General features: G+C 36.9%; 2 protein-coding genes across 3 annotated transcripts; one reads left to right on the top strand and one right to left on the bottom strand.

Annotated features, from left to right (window-relative positions):
* Positions 1-3,653: 3,653 nt before the first annotated feature.
* Positions 3,654-10,519, bottom strand: LOC113073833 (voltage-dependent calcium channel gamma-6 subunit-like). 2 transcript variants are annotated; one of them, XM_026246582.1, is made up of 5 exons: positions 10,364-10,519; positions 7,456-8,221; positions 7,287-7,361; positions 5,809-5,946; positions 3,654-4,573 (listed from the first exon to the last, which is right to left on the bottom strand). In XM_026246582.1, the coding sequence occupies exons 2-5, from the start codon at positions 7,850-7,852 to the stop codon at positions 4,353-4,355; spliced, it is 831 nt and encodes a 276-aa protein (XP_026102367.1). In that variant the 5' UTR covers positions 7,853-8,221; positions 10,364-10,519; the 3' UTR covers positions 3,654-4,352. The 2 variants fall into 2 exon arrangements, with proteins under 2 accessions (XP_026102367.1, XP_026102369.1); XM_026246584.1 differs by lacking the exon at positions 10,364-10,519 and adding an exon at positions 10,227-10,242.
* Positions 10,520-11,469: 950 nt separating this feature from the next.
* On the top strand, positions 11,470-24,175 carry LOC113073832 (neuronal pentraxin-2-like). The gene is made up of 5 exons (XM_026246581.1): positions 11,470-11,475; positions 21,307-21,796; positions 22,602-22,693; positions 23,307-23,486; positions 23,556-24,175. The coding sequence occupies exons 1-5, from the start codon at positions 11,470-11,472 to the stop codon at positions 23,763-23,765; spliced, it is 978 nt and encodes a 325-aa protein (XP_026102366.1). The 3' UTR covers positions 23,766-24,175.
* Positions 24,176-24,739: the final 564 nt, after the last annotated feature.

Below are 24,739 nucleotides of genomic sequence, written 5' to 3'. Positions count from 1 at the left end.
TGGCTACCACGAGAATAGTTGCTTAGTATTCTGCAAAAATAGAAACAGACTTTTGCTTTTTAAATGCATATGATGCCTGACATCTAAAATAATAATAATAATAATAAATAAATAAATCTTAAGTAACATAATTATATAATACACCAGTAAATGATTTGAGATAGGCTTTCATTTGAGATACAGTGGATTAATATGACTTATTTTTCAGTGTTACAATTTCCCCCAAACCATTTTACAATCACCCTCACCAAGGAGGCAACTGTAACACTCTGGCTTCATGCATTTAATATTACAGTCTTGTCCTTATTAGTGAAAATATATCAATTGTACACCTATATTTGTTTCTTCTCTATTTGTTTCTTGACTAGTGTATTTCAAGCCGTCTGTGAGTTATTAAGGAAAATTAAAAAAAAATGTTACAATTGCCCCTGGTCTCATGTAGTTTGCAAGAGCCAATTATACAACACACTGATGCTATAAAAGTGGACTAGTGAAAAGATTTGTTTACCTGTTCAGGATGACGTTTAATGTCCCTGATAACCTTTGTAGTCCCATTTAGCCACTTGCAAGCAATCTCCTTTTTTAAGACACATAAAAGCTTTAAAAAAAAATCACTGATGTTATTATTGACGTATTTCATTCCATAGATTAAGCACGAAAATATCTTAAGGATGTGGAACCAGAAGTGCTAAAATGTAAGCCATGTTTAGCGCAGAGTTTCAAAGGTCAAACCAACAAGGGCAGAGTTTAAAGATAGGCCAGAGATAAACAAGCTGTAGCTCATCAGAATATTCAGTTGCTATGTGGCCTGCAGATTTATCTAGGTCACACTGAAGGTAAAGACACCTGATATGTAACCAAAGCTGAACTCAAGTATAACATCCACACCATACTGGGGTAGGTCAGTGTATAAGTGTGAATTAAATTAGTTTACACTGATGGTCACTATTTAACGAGAGGTTTGGGTGGCTTTGTTAAAGAGGGAAACCACACTTCTAATGCATGTTTGTGTTGTTTACGTCCTCTGGAGCATGATTGGCCACGCTCTAAATTTAGAGGAAACAGAAAGGAGGAAATGAGATGAGTGGGATGAACAGGGAGATGGAAATCTGAAAGGATTTGACATATGTTTCTGTGTGACAGTGACAGAAAGAAACAAAGTATGAAGCAAGGTGATTGAAGTTTTATTCTTTTTAGAATATCACTCAATGATTGGCACACACAGTAACGTATATCAAAAGAGCATGTCAAACATCCGAAATGGGTGGACGGAAATAGGCAATAGAATCTTGGCTTCGGCTGGGATGTCATTTCACATATCTGATAAATGCTGAAGTGCATGTGTAGTCTGCACATATACAAGTGTACTAATGCAGGAGAGATCAACAGCGGACAAAAAAAATGGTTTAGGATAAGAATGCATACTCATATTTTCACAACTCTTTTATATATATATATATATATATATATATATATATATATATATATATATATATATATATATATAAAACATTCATGTAAAACTTTGTTTTTAGTACATTTATTAAAATGCATGTGTACGATAAGACCTCTGAAGTAGAAAATTATACAGCTAAAAGTGGAGGAGAAAGTATTTGAAAGTATAGATATCTTACCAGAAAATGACCAAAATAGAAATAGAAACAGAGTAAATATAAACATATAAAAATATTTAAAATATGAAAATATACTTGAAATGTGAAATTAAAGTCACCTGTGGCAGCAAGTCACTGTTAATGAGCGAGTTATTGGGCCCTATCATATACCTGGCTAGTTTCAGCCCTACGCATTTTCCCATCGTGCAACGTGTTGTTTAAATAGCAAATGCATTTGCACCCATGGGAGTCCTGGTCTTAAAAACAGCTGTGTTCAGGCGCATTGTAGACACGCTATTTTGAGGAACTGATATTAGCGATAGACCAACTCAAACTTGGTCTAAAGTCTAAAGTCAATGGCACAATATTTATATATATGTACCCCTGGGCATGTCCACAGTGCACGTTCACTTTGCTTATTACACACAGGGACGCGCAGCAGCACACAAACATTTTTAAATATGAAACAATAAAAGATTAAAATGTAAAAGATTATTATTGTGCAGGCAACATGAATATAAAAATGCCTGCATGTTATAAAGGATAGCCATTGCATGTATCAGAATTAGGCTTCCTATTTGTTCGCGCACAAGCAACTCTGTTTCATCTCTGGAGATGAGTTCGATCTTTGCTCTTGCTAATTTTTCTGTGTAAATAGAAAATCCACCATGGGATGAGCACAACTTCCTCTTAAAGGGAATTGAAGATGGTACTGAAAATTTTAAACAGTAATGACATAACGAAGCCTCATTTAGTGAAATCACGTGACTTTGGCAGTTTGATACACCTACCCATGCTATTTACCTGCTACGAATCTCTATCTCAGTAATCATCTGCTTCCATCTTCTGTGATCTGGCAATGATTCCATTTACATTGCATTTAATCATTTAGCAGACGCTTTTATACAAAGCAACTTACAAATGAGGAGAACTATAGAAGCAATCAGACCAACAAGAGAGAAACAGTATACAGCTGCTTTGACAAGTCTCATTTAGTCTAGCACAGTACACATAACAAGGTGTTTTGTTGTTGTTGTTGTTGTTGTTTATTTTAAATAAATTAGAGCAAACAGAATAGGTAAGTGCTAGTATTAATTGGTCAGGTGCTGGCGAAAAAAGATGTCTTTAGATGTTTTTTGAAAACGGCTAAAGACTGCTCAAATGGCTGCTCAAATTGAGGCAGGTCGTTCCACCATCTGGGAACAGTACAGGTAAATGTCTGTGAGAGTGATTTTGTGTCTCTGTGGGATGGCACCACGAGGAATCGTTCACTTGCAGAACGCAAGCTTTTGGAGGGTGCATAAGTCTGAACTAGCGAGTGTAAGTATATTGGTGAAGTGCAAGTGGTTGTCTTGAAGGGAAGAATCAGTACCTTGAATTTGATGCGAGTGGCTATTAGCAGCCAGTGCAAACTGATGAAGAGAGGTGTGACATGGGCTTTCTTCGGCTTGTTAAAGATCACTCTTGCTGCTGCATTCTGGATCAGTTGCAGAGGCTTACTAATGCATGCCAGAAGGCCCACCAAGAGAGCATTACAATAGTTGAGTCTGGAGAAAACAAGAGCTTGGACAAGCAATTGTGTGGTCTTCTCTGATAGGAAAGGTCCAATCTTCCTAAATTTAAAGGCGATTTTCTCAAAATGTAGATTTTTTGCACCCTCAGATTCCAGATATTCAAGTACTGTAGTTGTATCTCAACCAAATATTGTCTTCACAAAGGGACGCAGCAGGAGCAGCAGCAGCAGACATTGGGGCTTTTAATTAATGCTTTTGATTTCGGTTCGTCTCTTGCTGTCATCAAGCGACCACCTAAAGATGAAGAGGGCTGGTCAGAACCGGAGATGAATCAACTGGGCTTTTCATTGGCACTGTCAGCTGCCAGACTCAAACCACAGCTAAAACCAAAAACTAGCTTTTCATTATAACTGGAAACACCATGACGTACCTGAAGTTCCATTTCAAAGACTAAATTGCCCTCTGTCTATGAATTTGATGACATGTTTCACAGGTTAAAACAGAGCATATCTTTTTCCAAAATATCAGTGTACTCTTGCAAATCAGCCAAAACATATACATTTATATTCCTGTTAATAATCATCGCTTTATTTGTTATTTATTTACAGTGCTACAGTTTTTTCCACTACTCAAAAAAAATAAAAAAATAAATAAAGAAAATAAATTGAGTGGTTGTTTTTCAAATATGCAATATCAGATTCCATTTGGTTGTGTCTGAATACCCAATCATGTCAATAATTACATTTATACCACAATGATATTTTAGCATAACTTAAAAGGTTAAATGTACTAGTTCCCAGAACCTTTTTGTATATGATAATATATAATTTGTATATAAAAGTCCACCAACATATACAAGTTTAACGATGTAAGATTTGTTTGACTACATATAAATATTAGATTATATTTGTCATAGAGTACATATGTCTTATATAATGTAAAAACATTAACAAAATGAACAGTTCAAACAAAAAATGAAATATTGCACATGAATTGAGTTTTACACAAAAAAAGCAATTAAGCTATTATGTTAAAATTATGAGCTTATATGTATTATAATTTATGCTTGCTGATCACACCACTGAACAGTTCCATTCTAATGGTACATAAACACTGCCAAAATGTCTGGCCCACTTCCTGTTACATTTCCAACAGCATCCTCTCTGGTGCCAATTTATGCACAGTGTCATGTTGCCTTGGTTTCTGCACTTCAGCCCCCACACCACTAGATGTCACTCTTCTTCTTAGGCAAGCACTTTTCCCAAGGACTGTATGGAAGAACAAGGATCAAAAACAAGGCCCCGGCAACAATCACCAGAGCCCCGGCACAGCCTACACATGTCACTGACCATGACAATTCATGGTGTAGAGGTATGGATTGGTCACTTGTTAAGAATGAAAGCACTGATTGGTGGAAAACTATGAGGCAGAGGAATATTAAGACACCTGTTGAGAGATAGAGATGAAGAAAACATATTATCAGATGTATACACACAATACAGATAATACCAACAGCAATATGGATAATAAGTGCATTGTCTTTTCCAAATTTCTTGCGCTTAATGTTATTACTCCAAAGTGCCATACTGCACTTTTGCGTGTTGATTCTTTTCAATTTTATGAAATTTCCTTGTGGGTTCTGAATAAAAGCAGTCTTTACATCATTTGTTAGGTGTGTATTTGTGCAGTAAATGTCATTTAGCAGAGAGGTCTGATTTAAAGTGATAGTAGGAAAACAACTCTGAAATATGTATTGTAAAGAAACAAACAAACAAACAAAAAAATCAGTGTATACTCTACTGTTCAAACGTTTGTGGTCAGTATGATTTATATATATATATATATATATATATATATATATATATATTTTACAAATTAATCTTTGTTCAGCATTAATACATTAAATAGAGCAAAAGTGCAGTATATATATATATATATATAGTATAGTGTATATATATATAATATATATATATATATATATATATATATATATATATATATATATATATATATATATATATATATATATATATATCAGTTTTAAATAAATGCAGTTATTTTGAACTGTCTATTAATCAACAAATCCTGCATGCACTGCATCGTGGCGTCAACAAAAATATTAAGCAGCACAACTGTTTTTAACATTGATTATAAGAAATGTTTCTTGAGCTGTAAATCAACATTAGAATAATTTCTAAAGGGTCGTGTGACACTGAAAACTGGAGTAATGATGCTGCAAATTCAGCTTTACCATCACAGTCATAAATTAAATTTTAAAATATACAAAAATATAATACGGTTATTTTTAATTTAATAATGTTACAATATTGCCGTTTTACGGTATTTCTGATCAGTTTAACCCTGAATTGCTCCGCGGGTGCCACAGCAAAAATGGCTGCCCACTGCTCCGGGTTTGTGTTCACTAACTAAAGCAGAGCACAGATTCCGAGAATGGGTTACCATACGTGGCGCCATGTCACTCACCTTTTCTTCTTTTTTTTTTTACACATCAAATAAATGTAGCCCTGGTGAGCATTATAGATTTCTTTCATTAATATTCTAAACTCTTACCGACCCCAGACCTTTGAACAGAGGTGTATGAAGATTCCAAAGAATGATCATGTAAAATGCATTTGTATTATTTAGTTTAGAGGTGCTGACTAAGAGCGTAATGATGTTACCTGACAGTATGAAGCAAACTGCGGCTGGCTTCAGGAAGAATTGAACACCTTTGCTTATTGCCATGATAATGCAAATAGATCCCATCAACATCAGGAAAAGACTAATGATAGCAAACATGGCCGACACTACTGTCAGATCTGATGGGAGAAGAGGAGTTTTAACAGATACATACTGAGCTGTATACCATTTAGAACATGTTTTACTTTAAAGGTGCACTCTGTAAGGTTTGGTTTACATTTACTTCTGTGTTCAATCGTTTTTAGACTTTACATTGACACAGATGCATAAATATGTATTGATTGCTGTGCCTTCATACTTTTTCTTTGTCTATATACTGTTTATAGCAAGTTTATAGCTTTTTTCCAGCTTTTTTGTTTTGCTGTCAGTTTAAAGACACTCGTGTGCAGTGAGAGTACATCATCTTATTGACATTTCTTAAAAGTAACTTCATTAGCCTTTTAATTAGCACATTATTAATGAGTGCACCTTTAAATGATTATACAGGTAATGTTCTTAGGAAATTGGTAATAATGTATCAACTAACATTAAAAACAATGAACAATAAATGTATTACAGTATTTATTAACCTTTGTTAATGTTCATACAGTTTTTCATTGTTAGTTCATTGTTAATTCACAGTGCATTAACTAATGTTAACAAGCACAATTTTTTGTAAATGTAGAAATTAATATTAACCTAGATTAATAAATGCTGTAGAAGTATTGTTCATGCTTAGTTCATGTAAAATAAAGAAGTAAAGTGTTACCAAATTATTGTAAAATACATCTGTTCATTGTTACTTAATATTAGCACAGGTCCATTAAATGATATTAATAGACATAACTTTTGATTTTATCAATGTACAGTATTAGTAAATGTTGAAATTAAAAAGCTAAGATAAATAAATCCTTTATATGTATTTTTCATTGTTAGTTCATCTTAACAAATGGAATCATACTGTAAAATGTTACTGAAAATTGCGCGATGTTTCATTCCTTAATTTATTGTAAAATGTTGCATACCACCCTCATATCTTAAAACCACCATAGTGTCTTATTTTATCAACAAATAAAAAATGAATTGGTTGGGGTATGAACGACCTCAAATATTTTTCAATAATTTATTTTCAGTAATTGGGATCAGATAATATATAATGCCAATATCTCTTTAACATATTTTATTAAATTGTGCTGGGTTAAGTTCTCATAGGAAATTATATCGCTCTGCAAACACTTGAAAATAGCCAAGGAAGCAGGCCAGGCATGGCACTAAAACACCTACCATCCAATCATTACTTTACTTTATTTTATTTCCTTTATATTATCATTCGTTCTAATTGGCGCTGCTCAAACAACATATACGTTTCATGTTTAGGTGAAAAATGTGTATATGGCATCAGCATTCAGTGATGACGCAAAGAAACTTGCATTAGTGCAATGGGATCTAAAGATAGATAGAGGGGTGTGTATTGACTCACCCTTTTCTGGCGTTTTCTGAAATAGGACAATGTTCTCTCCAGTGGTGTAGAACTTAAAGAAGGTGCAATTGGATTCTATAATGGGATCCAAAAAGGTGATGTTAATCTGAGGGATTATTCCGAATTCATCTACTCCAGTTGAGACATTTATTTTTTAAAAAGCTCTTACCTCCCTGTAAGTGCAAAGGCCCACAGATCTCCTGCTTTGGGTCCATATCTGACACCCAGATCATCTTGGTACAGCATTTCCATAAGCCATAATGTGCTACTAGACACGTCTGATTGTTGTAGAAGCTCTTGGATGGTTTAAGCTCCACCCAGAACTCTGTTCCCATCCCGAGCACAGTAAGCATGATGCCGATTACAGCCATGAACAACGTCAGCTTGATTTTGCCCTCTTGGCTTTCGCTAATGCCATCTCCAGAACTGGAGTGTGTTCTGTGTCTGCGTTTGTGTCCGCTCCGTGATCCCAAAAACCCTTCCAGCCCACCAGAAGGTTGGTGCACTCCAGGAGATGCATTCACCGTCCTTACCTCTTCATCCTGAACGATGAATGTGGACCACATGGTTGACTTGTAAGCTCAAAGATCCAGAAAATGAATGAGAGACAGTGGCTTTTTTTGAAAGGACATTTAAGTCTTAGATGTTTGAGATCAAAATAATCAGATGAGAGGACAAACAAAGATTGTTAGTGCTGGAGCAAGATCAATCTAGGCCAGTCAAATGTGTTTCTTATATAGGACTTGTCAGAAGAAGATGCAGCAGAGGATGTTAATAATGGAGGCGTTAAGGCCAGATAGACAGCTGGAGGATGCTGGGAGCTGCAGGACAGGGGAAGGCATTGCCTATTCACACAAAGAGTGCTGACATGAGGGCTAATACAGCCTGAAGATGTGAATGATGAAATGAAGAAGTCAGCGATTGGGGTGGTTACTCTAAAAAAAAAAAAAAATGAAGAACATGATGAAACAGTAGATCAAACTTTGATGGCAAAGTTTGATCACGGTTTTATGAAATGGAGGAAAATGTTGACCAACTGCCCCATGATTTGCTACAGTATATGTCACAAAACAAATGTCATGATTCAGTTTATTGCAGAATCGTTACTGGATCAATATTTTGAACATACTATTTTTTTTTAATTATTATTATTTTAACACTTAAGAGTGTTGAAAAGATAGTTTACCCCAAAAATTTTACATTTTGTGTTTCATGAATACATAACTACTTGCTGAACTACAGAATTATATTTACAATTATAGTCTTAATTTAATTGATTAAATGTGTCAGTCAGGACTTCTACATTGTTTCAAAATAATATATATATATATATATATATATATATATATATATATATATATATATATATATATATATATATATATATATATAGAATGTAAATATAATCTATATTTGCTATATTTGCATTATCTACTATAGTCTCTATTATTTATATTAATCCTGAAAGAAGTATCATGGTTTACATAAAAATAATAAAGGGATAATTCACCCAAAAATGACAATGTGTTGTTTATCTGTTTACCCCCAGGGCATCCAAGATGAAGGTGACACAAACAGTGATTTTTAAAACAAACCATTGCAGTCTGTTAGTCATATAATGCAAGTGGATGAGAATCATGGCTAAAACAAACAATTTAAAAAAATAATAAATAAACATACACAAACAAAACCAAATGACTATACAGGTGGCTCCTTCTTCTTGCTTTACGGCGGATCGCAGACTCATAAGTGCATTACCGCCACCTATCTCTAGGAGTGTCAGTAGTCCACTTGAGAGATAGGTGGCGGTAATGCACTTATAAGTCTGCGATTTGCCGTAAAGCAAGAAGAAGAAGACTCCTCACACTGTGTTTTGAGGAGGCGCTCATACAGTTTAGACAGTACAGGCATTGCAGTGCATCAGAGGTAAAAAACAATATAAATACTGTTCAGTTTCTTGCACAGACTGATCGTTTTGTGTCTTTACACATCAGTGCATCGTCATGAGCCGTGGGGTTTAATTAGGGTTTGTCTGTGTGTTTTTGTTGTTGTTTTTTTATGTTTTTTTCTGTGATTCCCATTCACATCCATTATAAGACTGACAGACAAACGGTTTGTTTTAAAAATCTCTGTTTGTGTGCCACTGAAGAAACAATGTCACTTACATCTTGGATGCCCAGGGGGTAAGCAGATAAACATCACATTTTCATTTTTGGGTGAATCATCCCCTTAAGCATCACATCTCTTTTCAAGATTAATATTAATAAAAAAAAATGTTTAATGAGCAGCAAATCAGCATATAAGATAATTTCTGAAGGATGTGAAACTGAAGACTGGAGTAAATTCAACTTTGCCATCTCAGGAATAAATTGCATTTCAAAATGCATTTTTGATTTTTTTTTTTTTTTTTTTTTGGTCAAATAAATGCATCTTAGTGGGATTAAGAGACTTCTTTCAAAAGCATTTTCTATGCTGAGAATAATCACGTCACAGCAAACCCCCATGATTTCGATTTCAAAACAACATTCTTACTGTAGGACCACCCACAAAAATAAATAAAAACAATAAATTGTTTGACTTTTAATAGTAACAGTGTATCAATGTAAAACTTAAAATGTATTTGTATGCCTTTTTATACCATTTTATGCTGCAAAAGCTAATTTGCTGTTGTGGCAGAAGCAGAGACTCTGGATAAAACATGCAGCGTACATCTAAAAATGTTTCATGCAGCTCTTGATTAACTCATTAGCTTTATTAATTTACAGAAAGTAATAGCCAAAATTCTTCAGATGTGAACTACAGCACAATTGAGGAATAATAGGATGTGCTAATACTGCAAAACAGCAAAAGTATATTTAGACAAAAAAAACATGAAACATGACTTGCTGTTCTAGCATACCATATTGTACCTAGTATGTTAATAATAAAGAAAGCACATACTGTAAGCTCCAGATTGACACACATTAAAGTTTTCTGCAACAAAAACAAATATTATGACTTTTAATTGTACTTTAACAGTGCTTTAACAAAGCAGGTACTTTTACAGTGAATCAAAAGAGCACAAACAAGCAGCTGACCTGTCGACTGTTGAATACGTGTAGGCTGGTTTGCAGAGGGGTTTTCTCTAAGACCGACAGAAAGTACGTAAGAGGGGTTTAAAGAGGGAGGATGTTGATATAGAACACCGCTAGTATTTGGGGGTGGGGGGTTGTATGCATCTGAAAAAGATCACGCCCATGTCCTGGCAAAATGATATCAATGATTTTGTTTAGGGACGTTGGCACTGGGTCGGTTTCTGTCAGTTGTTACTTCATGGCTGCCCTGCTGTGTCTGAGAGATTTCAGTGTGCGTCTCTATGCCAGCGTGATGTTTGTATCTTCTTGCGTCGCTATGTGTGTGAATACACACATGAGCTTTTTTTTTTATTCTATTTTAGAAAGCCACCTGTTAATGACATTAAAAAGCATGGCACCAAGCCCACTCGAAGGCTGAGGTTACAGCATGTATGTGTATAAGTGTTTGTGAGTGTAATTCTGGGAAAATGAGGCCTGGAATTCTGAAGCAGTGTCAATGTCAGTATTTCAACCATAGCAATTTACTTTAAATATTGATTTAGACTGCCTGCACAGCACAACGGTGCAAAATTAAATGGACCAGCTAAAACAATGCAGGTCAAACAAAGAATTTATTTAATCCGTCAAGGAATTGTTAAAATTTTAGTTTAGAAAACTTAATCTGAAGATTTTATGCAGATTAAACTAATAATTCTGTATGTATGTATGTGTGTATTTTTATTTTATTTCACTAAAGCATCTCCAGTTGAAAGGTTGTGTTCATTTATTTATTTAAATTATATATACTTTATTTTATTTGTTAGTGAATTAATTATATTGTTAAAACTGCATTACTAAATTGATAGTCAGACCTGCAAGTTTGCTAAATTAGTGTAAATTTTGATGTCTTAAAAATGAGTTGAAAACAGGAACAGGGAAACCGATCTGGTTACTAAGAACACAAACAGATACGTCCTTGATGCCACAATACAAACTTTCTTGACAACTATAGTAGTTAAGTAGGGTGGTTAAGGCTATTTACAGATGTTATGTAAATGTGAGTTATGTGGATTAGCCAAATGTAAAGTTCCCTTTTGATGTCACACTGGCATGTCAAGTGAAATATGACCATGGAGGTGCGCGAGGGGTGCCTACTGGACAGTGTCCCACTGGGTTAAATACACTTACATTTATTCCTTTTAGAGCATTATACATATTCAGTCAGTCAAGATTTGGCTTAGACTGAACCCCTCAGTCACCAGTCTTTTTTTTTTTCAACACAGTAACTTGGCAAATTCTTTTTATTAACAAAGAATATCAAGAGGCTTTGTAACAATGTCAGGATGAGCAAATGATGAGCTAGTGAACTAGAACAGGTGAACTATTGTGCATGTAACATTTTGTTGCTTTGCAGCCTGAAATGAAGACAGAGACACCATTTTTGTTTTATCCAGAGCTGTAATCCAAGTGAAAGATATGACAATATGACAGATAAATGACAGATAAAGCTAAATTTATACTTCTGCATCATAGCTACGCTGTAGTTTTAAATAATGATTGAATGATATTGATATTTAAATTGTATAAAAATAACTCCATTCCTACAGTTAAGTATGGGGGTGGTAATGTCCTGTTATGCGGTGTTTCTCTGCAGCAGGGACTGGAGCACTTGTCAAGACAGAAGGAAAAATGGATGGGGCAAAATACCATCAAATTCTTAAGGAAAATCTGCTCTCTGCCAGAAAGTTGTCAATGGGAAGAAGTTTTACCTTCCAACATGATGAAGACCCAAAGCACACAGCAGAACTGACCACACAGTGGCTGAAGGAGAAAGTCAAGTCACCTTTATTTAAACAGCGCTTTATAACAATACACATTGTGTCAAAGTAACTGAACAGCATTACATAGGAAAATAGTGTGTCTATAATGCAAAAAGTTCATCATTTAATTCAGTGATGTCATCATCCAGCTCAGTTCAGTTTAAATAGTATATATCCAGTAAAGTCAAAGATATGGCTGGAAATTAAGTTTCCCCAACTAAGCAAGCCAGAGGCAACAGCGACAGTGACAGAATGGAGAAAAAACCTTGGGAGAAACCAGCAGTTCAATTCCAGGCTGCAGCAAAGTCAGATTGTGAAGAAGAATCCTCTGTTTCCTGTGGTCTTGTCCCAGTGTCCGTCTAGGAGATATGGTCTTGACTGTGGATCTGTCTCTGGGGCTCATCTAGTTGTCCTGGTCTACACTGACATTCAGGGCTGTAGAGGTCCTTTCTAGGTGCTGATCCAACATCTGGGCTGGATACGTACGGAGACCAGGTGACTGCAGTGACCATGTGACCTGGATACAGACTGGATCTGGTGGCTAATAAGAGAGAAATGCTAATATTAGCATAGATGGAATTCTTCTAAAGATGCAACAAGGACATTTTGTGTTATGGGAAGTGTTTAGTGTTAGTGTGTTATGTGTAAGCCAGGTTAAAAAGATGGGTCTTTAATCTACATTTAAAGGGAACAGATACAGTCTCTATAATGTTATATTTAGGTGAAAGTCTCTATGTGTTTAGAATTATTTAATTTCTGTGGCGTGAGGAGGCGAGCAGATGGTTGGTTTAACTAGTCCATCTGCGACCAGTTGTTTGATGAACTCGTGAAAAACGGATTTAGAGAGAAAAGTGATGATGCAAAAGAAAAAAAAAGAAAACAGTGATGGATGCAAATAGTAACAAGGATGGAAATGTGAATGTCAAGCTAACCGGCTGTAGGCACAGTGCACTCGCCGTTTAAAATTTAAATCAAACGCTCAGATCAAATCAAATTAGTCAAATTAGTTTGATAGATAATATCGGATATATGATGTGAATTAAGTTTATTTTTATCACTCTAAACAACAGAGAGTTATAGAAAGCTAGAGATTCAACAGAAAAGCAGAGCTACAATCACAAACAATTCTGTAGCACGCAGACAAGAACTGGGAGTATACTGCATGATGAAAGGGGGAATGTGTTTGTATGGCACAGTCAGAACCCAGACTTAAACCTCATTCAAAATCTGGGGAATGACTTGATGACTGCAGTCCAAACAGTCACCACCCTATTGAAATTAACTTGAGCCATTCTGCAAATATTGCAAAGTCTCGATGTGCAAAAATATTAGAGATGTATCCCAATAAGCTAGAAGGCTTTAAAAAAAAAAGAAAAAATTGGTTCAACAAAATACTGACATAAGCAGGTGATCCTTTTTCCTTCCACCAACCCTGTTGATGTTATGTCTTCTACTTGAATGTTATAAGTAAGTAGCACTGATACAGCTGGATAAAACAAAAACTGTCTGTCTTCATTTGAGGCTGCAACGGAACAAAATGTGAAGGGGGGTTATTCTTTCCTATACCCACTGTGTGTGCTGTTGAGATGATTGCAGCTTCAACATGCTTGCAATCCAATCTATATTCAATTCATTCAGTGAATCTATGATGTTCTGACATGGTTAGTGCTCATTTGTATTATGTAGCCCTATCAGACAGAAGGAAGTAGAGCCATTGAGAAAGAGACAGACACTGTGCTGCAGTCTTATGTGCTCAGCATGGCGATGGCTCTGATTTGTGTTCTCACTAACCTTCATAGATCCCGCTGCTTTACCAACACTGTCCAGTAAGTGGCGCCACCAGGCAGCGGTGCCCCAACAGAAATCCAATCAGCCTATTAAACAGGGTATAATATAACATCTGCCTATTTTTATATTGGCTGTCAGTGTTAGGGAATTATTCCCCTACAACAAGGGTCACAAACTCAGATTACTTATGTGCCACAAGCCAGATGGCTTCAGTTGGGGGCAACAAACATGAATTTTAACTGCAGCATTTTTTTTATGTAGCTGTTTATTTATTTTTGAGAAATAAATCAATGCACTTTTTCAGCAAGTAGCAATAAATTGATGAAAAATTACAGTAAAAACATTTATAATGTTACAAAAGATTTATATTTCAAATACGAGAAAATCAGCAAATTAGAATGATTTCTGTATGATCGCTGTCACAGTGTCTGGTTTGTGTTCCCTGGGTAACCACTAGATGTCCTCTTTCCCCACAATCTCTGTCTATCATTGCACTCAGCTGTCACTGGTCATTAATCATTGCACTCAGCCAATTCCCCATTAGCATTGTCATTTCCCTGTGTATTTATACCCTGTCTGTTTTAGTATGTGTCACAGAGTCCTTGTAAATTATCATGCCACTTCTAGTCTTGTTCTTGCCCGTGTGTTTAGTGTCTGTTTATGTTGCTTGGCTACTTTGGTTTTGACCCCTGCCTGGACTGGATAACGATTTGGATTACCCCAATAAAAGACATACCTGCACTTGGATCTCTCTCTGTGTTTTCCTGTGTCCCGATCGTGACAGAAGGACTCTATCACACACAGATCCAGCGGTATGTCTTTTGATGTTTCTTCCTCAGCCACCAAGCGGGAGAGAAAGAGTCAGTTAGAGGGAACCCGCCTGGTCGTGTTTCGTGGGACCAGGGGAGGTCGTAGAGGAGGTTGAGTATCGCTCTCCACCATGGCCCCCCTTCAACCCGGGGCTCGTGTGGGACGGATCGGAGCTGCTGTCTCACCATGGCGGACAGAGAAGGGAGAGGAAGCACACGTCTGCTGAGCCAGCACCACTGCCCATGATGGCCGCCAGCCCAGCGCCACGAGGCAACAGAACACAATGAAGATGGCCAAATTTGTCTTATTTTGTTGAAATATATTTTTTTTTCCATTTATTTCTGCCCTTCGTAAGCAACAGAAGACTTGTATGTTTCCCGGTACACAAATTAAGTACAATTTACCTTGATCTTCAAATTCCAAAAGTTTTCACGCCCCAACTCTTAATGCATCTTGATTCCTTCTGGAGCAACAGTGAATGTTTGAATCTTTTTCAATAGTTGTGTTTGAGTCCCTCAAATGTCCTCAGTGTGATAAGATGTATCTCAAAATCATAAAGTCACTGCTGGAAAGGGTTCAAATATGCAAAGATACTGGAAAACTGAAGAATCTGCAGGAGCTTAAAGATTTTTCTGAAGAACGCTGCAAAGTTTAACTGTTCAGAACAAACAAGGGACTCACGCACAACCATCACAAAACAGAAAGACAGCCGAGGATCATCAGGTAACAGCACACAGTACTAAGAACCAAGGGTTCCCAAATTTTTCAGGGGGTTATTTTAATAATTTCAGCAATTTTTTTTGTGTTGTGGACTAAATGTTAATATATTTTATGTACAATATCTTACTCCGGACAGTACTAAATAAAAAATAACATGCATTTAGTATGATCTCTCTTATTTTTTGAAAATTACTCCTGTTTTCACAGATTCTGCAAGGGGTGCCCAAACTTTCGAGCCATAAAATGAGTTTTGAATAATTGACGTATGGAGTTACTAAAACTAACATGGAAACAAAGGGTACATTAGGTAACACATACATTAGGTAAATATGGCAAAAATAAAATGAATGAAACTTAGACTGTAATTAAAACTGAAAATTAAACAAAAGATTATATAAAATAAGAATAAATATTAATTGTCAGGATCACTGGTAACTTTCTGATGGAGCTGATTCAAATTTACTTCAAAAGGTATGGTACAGATTGATTGTGATTATAATAGTGTCATTTTATTGTATAATTAATCTTCATTTTGATATTTTACTTATCAAATATAATGAGCATTACTTTTGTTGAGAATGAATAGCCATGTTGTTTTGGGAAAACTGAAGTTGTAAGATAATCAGTTTTTGCCCTTGCAAACCTAATTCTTCCTTTTTGGAGAAATTTGAGCTGCCAAAATATTGATATAGGTTATTAATATTAAATTAGGTTTTAGATTGAGTATTTAGATATTGATTATATTGCTGATTTATATTGCATGGTTACACACTGAGTAAATATAGTTGGGAAATGTCTTTTAGAAGAGGAATGCATGAATATTGTGGATATTTCAATGGACAATAACTATGCCCTTCCTACAGATCATATACACTGTTTTTACAGTTGTGTTTTTGTTAAATTAAAATAGAAATCTTTTAATTGACTGTTTAGCGATTGATTTTTATTTTTTTAATAATAGTAGAAAGATGTCTTTCTGACTTTACTTTTTACTGTTGTTTACAGTGAAAAACAATACTTTTCTTAAAGCTTATTAGTGGTTCAGTTTAAAGCTTGCAGGAGGTCCCCTTATGCAAATATATAAGGTTTTTGTATATATAAAACCATTGCGCAAATGGAAATTTTAATAGTTTTAATATGTGGTCAACAAAGGACACAGTACCTCGTGAGGTACTTTGACCTGATTCATTAGGTGAACTAATCTCAATATGTCTATTCTAAGGACACCTGTCCATGCTAATATTGGTACAAACATTATGCCCTACTTGGACAATTATTATAGTCAAATTTTACAGGAAGTTTTGTAGGATATTATGGATGCTTTGAATTGACAAGTGCCTGATTGCTTCCTCTAAATGCAAACAAGAATGACATCTATTTGGTCATTTTGACTTGCATTTAGTTTTTGCTTCATGATATTTTTTATGTATTTGGTCCATAGTAACTTCAAGTAAATTGCAGAAACAGTTTCCAAAGTAAAACGGTTTCTTTTCTTGGTTCATGTGACGATTCGTGTAATAGAGAGACACAGGAGAGTAGATCCAATCGCAAGTAAGTTTAATGGGATAATCTAATTCGTTGTCAAACAAAAGCCAGGGTCAAAACCAAACAAGCAGTCCAAGAAAACAAACAAAACAAAAAGAGGAAACAGGAAAGGTAACCGGAACTCGGAGGACGAGAATGCTGAAACACGAAGGGTAAGGACTCCATACAAACAACAGGGAAAGACTGGTATTTGTAAGGAGGCTAATGACAATCAAGTTCCTGCACCTGGTGCAATTAACAGGAGTGCAATTACTGTGAAGACAGACCTTAGAGGGAAACAGAATGAAAGACACAGACAAGAAACCCAGGAGGGAGGTTGACCGGCGGAGGATCAGGGGGAGGGACGGAGGGCCAGGTCCATAGGAGGAAACAGAAAGAAAGACACAGGCAGATGAATGACCAAGAAGTCAAACACACAAGTCCAAGAAGGACATCACGTGACACCCACCAGGGCGGAGCAGAAGAACACCATAACCGTGTGGTCGGGGCGGACGCCCCCCGGAGCACAGCAGAAGACCACAACAACTGTGTGGCCGAACCAAACGCCCCCCAGGGCGGAGCAGAAGACCACCACATCCTTGTGGTCGAGGCAGAAGGCCCCTAGGGCAGAGCAGAAGACCACCACAACCGTGTGGTCAGGGCGGAACAGAAGACCACCACATCTGTGTGGTCGAACCAGACACCCCCCCCCCCCCAGGGTGGAGCAGAAGACGACCACATCCGTGCGGTCGGACCAACAGGAGAACAAGTCTGGTTGAGTAAGTCTGAAACATAGAACATGAACATGTTAGGGGTAGCCTCCGTGGCCACAACAGGAACAGTCGGGTGCTCAGGGAGTTCGACTGAGACATGGTGAGTCTCTGGAAGTTCCGCAGAGGCGAGGAGAGACTCTGGTAGTTCATCAGAGCCATGGAGAAGCTCGAGTAGTTCCACAGAGAAGTGAGAATCAACTGGATTGTTACTCGACTCTGGATGGTCAACAGGAACTAGCCCTGACTCTGGAAGGTCAACGGTGACTAACCCTGACTCTGGAAGGTCAACGGTGACTAACCCTGACTCTGGAAGGTCAACAGTGACTAACCCTGACTCTGGAAGGTCAACGGTGACTAACCCTGACTCTGGAAGGTCAACGGTGACTAACCCTGACTCTGGAAGGTCAACGGTGACTAACCCTGACTCTGGAAGGTCAACGGTGACTAACCCTGACTCTGGAAGGTCGATGTGACTAACCCTGACTCTGGAAAGTCGAAAGTGACTAACCCTGACTCTGGAAGGTCGATGGTGACTAAACCGGACTCTGGAGGGTCCATGAGCACCTGACTCGACTCTGGAGGGTCCACGAGCACCTGACACGACTCTGGAGGGTCCACGAGCACCTGACACGACTCTGGAGGGTCAACCGGAACCTGACTCAACTCTGGAAAGTCAATGGGCACCTGACTCGACTATGGAAGGTCAACAGGAACCTGACTTGATTCTGGAGAATCAACTGGAACATGACTCGACTCTGGAGGGTCAACGGGAACCTGACTCTTTGTGCTGTGGTGCTGTGCTGGCTTCCATCTTGCCTTGTGGTGCTGGGTTGAAGGCTATCTTGTGCACTGGTACTGGGCCGGCGGCCATCTTGTGCTTTGGCGCTGGGCTGGCGGCCATCTTGCCTCGTGGTGCTGGGTTGGCGGCCATGCTGCGCAGCAGCAAACAAAGAAGAATCTTGGAGGACGAAGGGTAAGGACTCCATACAAACAACAGGGAAAGACTGGTATTTATAAGGAGGCTAATGACAATCAAGTTCCTGCAACTGGTGCAATTAACAGGAGTGCAATTACTGTGAAGACCGGACCAGACTAGAGGAATTCTAGTGCCTACGGTGAAGTGCCTAAGGGGAAGTGAGCCCACTAGTGGACACCCAGGGAAACAGAGACTAGACAGCGTGACAGTTCACCATTCTTTGGGATTGAAATGTTGTTGCCTTTTTAACCACGAGTCTACCGTTAGTCCAGACCTTTTATTCCCTATTCTACCACCAACCATTTATTGTATCTCTGAATGATTGCATGCACTCAACCCATGTCCTTTTCTTTGAAGATGAAAAAAAAACATTGTAAATTAATTAAAAAAAAAAGTTTTAGAGCTAATCATGTGTAAATGTAAATCCATGACATCTGTTTGTGACATGATACAGACAGATTTAAGGAGCTAAACACCAGTCTACTTCCCTTTATCTAGTTAGCCAACAGACTGTGAATGATTCAACAGATTCATTTAAGTATCACTACAATTAGGCTGAGATCAGGGCCTATAGCAGGACAGGTGTTACGGTAAGTGATTCCTGAGACAAAGTTCATGTTTCTCGAATGTAATAATTCTGATTAGTGTGTAAGAGTACCAGACAATTCACAAATGCATTCATGCACTGCTAGTTGTGGACAGTTCTTTAATAAGCAAAAAGAACTGGTTAAAAAAAGTTGATGTCTTGCAAAACAGAGATGGAAAAAATGGTCATCAACCGATGATTATGAATATTTTCTCTTTCGCTCACTAAGGATATTTTGAAGAATATTGGTAACCGAACAGTTGATGATAGCCATTGATTTTAATAGTATTGTTTTCATACTATGGAAGCCAATGGCCACCGTTGACTGTTTGGTTACTAACATTATTTAAATGAACTTTTTTATTGTTCACTAGAAGAAAGAAACTTATCCAGGTTTGAAACAAATAAAGGGTGAGTAAATTATGACAAAATTTTCATTTTTTAGGTAAACTATCCCTTGAAGTGAGTGAAATTACACTGTCAAAAATGTATATCACTGTCATAATTATAGTTGATCACTTTACACATGCATTTGTTGATGCCGTTTGTTGAATGCAAGAATACATTGTGTGAAAAGCACCCCAAAGAACATGTCTGGTGGACTCTAATTATACAGCTGAATAGTCTCTCTTCATGTTTGCTGTAAGTCTAACTAAGCTGAAAGCCAAAGTGTCATTGGCAATCATCTTGGTCTTTCACATTCTCACTCATTCTGTCTCAGTCACACGAGGATGCCATGAGATCTGTCTAGTGATATGTCAAGGGTGGCGTGCTGTACAGCGTGAAAATGTGGAATGGGCAAGCCTTTTAGGAGACTGCTGGCTACATGTAGAGTGTTTATGAACTGGCTTATTAGTGCCAGACCATGATCCAACACCACCGACTCATGTGTTGGCAGCAATACTGCAGAAAGAGACTACTGTAAGCATGCCAAGCCAATCCACCATGGCCTTTAAGCCTTCCTAGATCTTATTAGACAGTCAACCTTGGGGATTCAAGATCTATCTATCTATCTATCTATCTATCTATCTATCATGTATTTTGAAAGCCATCGTTCATCATTTGCATTAAGATTGTGTAACAGAATTCTGATTACAATAGCCAAGGGGGTTTCAGCTGTTAGCGTTATTCACCCCAGGGACTTGTCTTACTCAACAAGTCCATGTTGTTGACTGATCAACTCAGTAAATAAAACTTATATGTGATCCCACTACTGCCCTTTACAAAAAAAAACCCCCCAAAAAACATGCATGTATTTTTATAAAATATTACCCCCAAAAGTGTTTTTCCTTGGGGCACAGCTGACTGAAATCTCTCTTCTAATCTGCAGGGATATGCCTGACAGAATCCGGAAATTAAAGGATTACTGCTAACTGCCAAACACTGGAGATCCGGTTTATAATATTTCATCAGGCCGGGGCAAAAGAGCGGTCTAGAGGTCCTGCTTCTGGTTTGTTGGCTTGTGTGTTTGTACACTGGAAAGTCTGTGTCTGATGGATTTATAACTATTCACAGTGGAAATAACTTAAAATAAAAATATAAATGCATTTTATGGAAATTTCTTGTGGATTTCTAAATCCACCGATTTTTCTCCAATGACTTATTTTATTGGAGTGCATCCCACTAATTATAATTTGTAATTTTTAACCAGTTTAATGTACCCTTGGCTGAATACAAGCATTTATTTATTATTTATATAAATAAATACAATTTACATCAAATTAGTACAGTAAACCTGGTCTGTTATTGAAAAAAAAACTTTTGGTTTTGGTGATTTTTTTTCTTCTTCATAATTTTAGCCTTAGATTTATAAAATGAAACTTTTTAAAATACTGGTTAAGTTCTGTGAAACATTTGTGATTAATTTTATAAATTTGCATTGGTTATTATTATCATTGCATTACAAACACTGTGTTTAAAATCTTGCCTAAACTGTATATTTTTGTTTCTTGTTATTTTTGTTTCTATAGGCAAGAAATTCATCCAGTTCCTATTCAAGTTCATTGAGAGACCTCCTGCAGCGGAAGATTAACGCACTAGAAGAACAGCTCCATCATCACTATGACAGTAATAATAACCACCATGATGACCATCACGATGACCATTACTTTAGCCACCATCGTAATCACCATCATCATCACTACGACCGTTACAGTGACCACCACATTGACCACCAAGGCAATCACCAAGAAAATCATCAGAGTGGCCATGATGATCATCATGACACCCAGCACAAAAACAACCACCACGATGATCATCATGACACCCAGTACAAAAACAACCACCATGGTGATCATCATGATGATGGCCATCATGGCAGTGGACACCATGGAAATGATGATCATGTCCACCATCTACAAACCTCAATCCAACCACCGGGGTCAAGAGTGCCTGTCCGTGGAGACATCAACAAATTAGATGCAGTGCTGAGTAACCTTCAACACAGAACTCCAGAACCAGGTGATAAGTCCTAAAAGTATGACAAAATAGAACTGAATTTACATTATTTTGAACAGGTCGTCTAAGTGCTGAAGTGTACAGTAAGTAAAATCTTGGCTTTGTATTTAACTGTTCAGTCCCAACCTTCTAAATAGAAGTATAAAGTATTCTGTCTTTTATTAAATATTTTAATGAATTACTACAGTCTGAGTGTCAAAAATGTGCCCAAGTCTGTTATTTTTGGTGGCCAACTATTAATAATTCATGTTCTAATTATTATTATTCTAAGTTTTTGCTGCTTAATATAATTTTTTTTTGTAAATTAAATTTTTACAAGACACATTATTTTACAGAATTGTTTGATGAATAGAAAATTAATCTTGTTTATTTACGTATATCATTATCATATATATATATATATATAAACACACACACAAACACACGTTGTATTTAATTTCTTGACATATTTTTACATTATATATTTTTTGTCAGGTACATTGGGTCATATACATATGGCCCATGAAAACTAATAGCTTAAATTATAATTTATTTAATAAAGTTTATTAATGCAGTATATAAGTTTATTTGAAAAAAATAAAATAATAGAGTAGAACTTTAAAGTATGGTCTTATTTTTCGTTCTCCCGAAACCTATTTGAGCTCTAAATGGGTTAAATGCTAAAACTCCAGCGAATTTATTTTCATAGTCTGCTTCCAGGAGTTCTGAGTCTCCAACTGCCTTTTAAAGGTTTCAGTGGAGCTTTCAGGTGTTATGGTGCTGGGAAATGCAATCCCGTTTTACAGTTTCTTATTTTCATCTCTAACAGGACCAAGTAAGAAGGCCAAGAACCCTGATGCTTTTCAGATTGGCTTCCCGATGCGCACCACTTACATGTATGGGCGAATTATTCAGTTACATGTATGGAATTATTCAGTTCATTACTGAATTATTCATTCATTATTGAACCACAAATTATAATTAAATATATTATGGTATAATTAGAACATTATGCTGACCAATTTGTTCAAAAGAATCAACAAAAAGTTATTCATATTCAGTTATTCATATGAATTGGGCATTGTTGGTTCTTTTTAGGCATTCATTTAGAATTAATTTATAGAACACTGACAAGCATTGTTAGTTCTGATTCTAAACAGTTGACAGACAGCATGGGATATATTTTACACTCCCATTGATTGATTGATTGATTAATTGATTGAATGAAACAAAAATATTCAGCGAGGATGCATTGAATTAATCAGAAGTGACAGAAAATACATTTATAATGTCCATTTTACCATTATATGGTAAAATAATTCTATAGCAAATATGGTTTTCCACAACAACAAAAAGAATTTGGCAGCACAGCTGTTTTCAACACTGATAATGATACAAAGTATTACTTGAGCAGCAAATCAGCCTATTTGGTGAACCGAAGAGGAGAAAAAAACATCTCCTGACCCCAAATGGTAGTGGATTTTTGAAAGTTGCTGTATTGTTCAAAGGTATGCCCTGTGCTGCCCTCTTGTAGGCAGTTACTCTTCCTCTTTCTCTGACGGACAGTAAGTGGCACCACCTCTGTGTAACATGGTCCACACGTGACGGCATGTGGGAGGCTTATCTGGACGGTGTAAAAAGGGGCTCTGGAGAGAATCTGTCCCCGTGGCATCCCATTAAACCAGGAGGAGTCTTCATCCTTGGACAGGAGCAGGTTTGTTTCACAGAATCAGTCAGTCAGTATCAAAACACACTCATGCCAACTTGAGTGTTTTCTACCCAGGACACTCTGGGCGGCCGTTTTGATGCCACACAGTCTTTTGTGGGTGAGATGTCGGATCTGCAGCTGTGGTCGCGTGTGCTCACCTCTACTGAGATCTACAACCAAGTGTCCTGCTCCAGCCATCTCACCGGTGACGTCATCACCTGGAGCGAGTCCTTGGTGGAACTTCACGGAGGTGTCACAAAGTATCCGTTTGACCCATGTCATTAGGAATCTGATCAAACAGAGCTGGATTCTCCACAATTAACTCGCAGCTGGAAAGGTGGACAATTATGAATGCAGATGGAAAGGCTGAGGAGAAGGACTCAGGCTGCCTTTACTCCTCCAGGATAATAGGATTCTGAACAGGTCTACATAGGCCCTGGGCATTTAACTAAGCACTTTATTAGTTTAACTGTCTAAGAATTACATACTGCATATCGATAAGCACTTTGGATGGCAGCAGACTGATTGAACTCCATTCCGTGTTTTGATTCACTTCCAAACACTAATGGAAGAACTTATGCTGAATGTGCAAAAACACTCTACAACAACAACTAATTACTGTTGGCATGTACTGTTACAATAAGATGGGACAACATGGTATATTTCTATGTCTATATAATGTGAAGTGAAATACAAAATTGCAACAACAAAAAAGACTCATTCTTTGGTTAAACCCATTTGTATTCACTCAAGGCAGCATGGGGGCAACAGTGAGTTTTAAAGGCTTACATCAGAGTTAGATTTCCTATTTGCTGCAATTTTTTATAAGCCAGGACTTCAGCAGTTTATAACCTGAGGTGCTCTTTTAGTCTTGCAAATCAAGAATAGGTTATGCTGGAGAAGAAATAAATTGTATATTTTTCATGAATGTAAATTTGTATCTCAGAAAGCTGAAAATGTGCATCATGGTTGAGCATATAAAATGTGTATGATTGCATTTTTTGTATTGCATTAGAGGAATTCATTTTTATTCTGTTAATTGTACAAGATGACAGGTGTTGTCTGTGGGGATGTGGGCTGCTGTTATGGGTTTATATACAGTATGCACATGACAGTAAAGTAGTTGTCCATGGCAGCATAGGAGAATTATGTCTCTGTCTATCTCTCCCTCCATTTCATAACATAATGCACTATTTTGTGTCTAAACACATGCATAAATAGCATAAGAAATTTGCATTAGAAGTGCATGTCACTGTGAA

The sequence above is a fragment of the Carassius auratus genome, unplaced genomic scaffold (assembly GCF_003368295.1).
Source record: "Carassius auratus strain Wakin unplaced genomic scaffold, ASM336829v1 scaf_tig00012944, whole genome shotgun sequence".
Lineage (NCBI taxonomy): Eukaryota > Metazoa > Chordata > Actinopteri > Cypriniformes > Cyprinidae > Carassius > Carassius auratus.
This window is presented reverse-complemented; position numbering and strand designations above follow the sequence as displayed.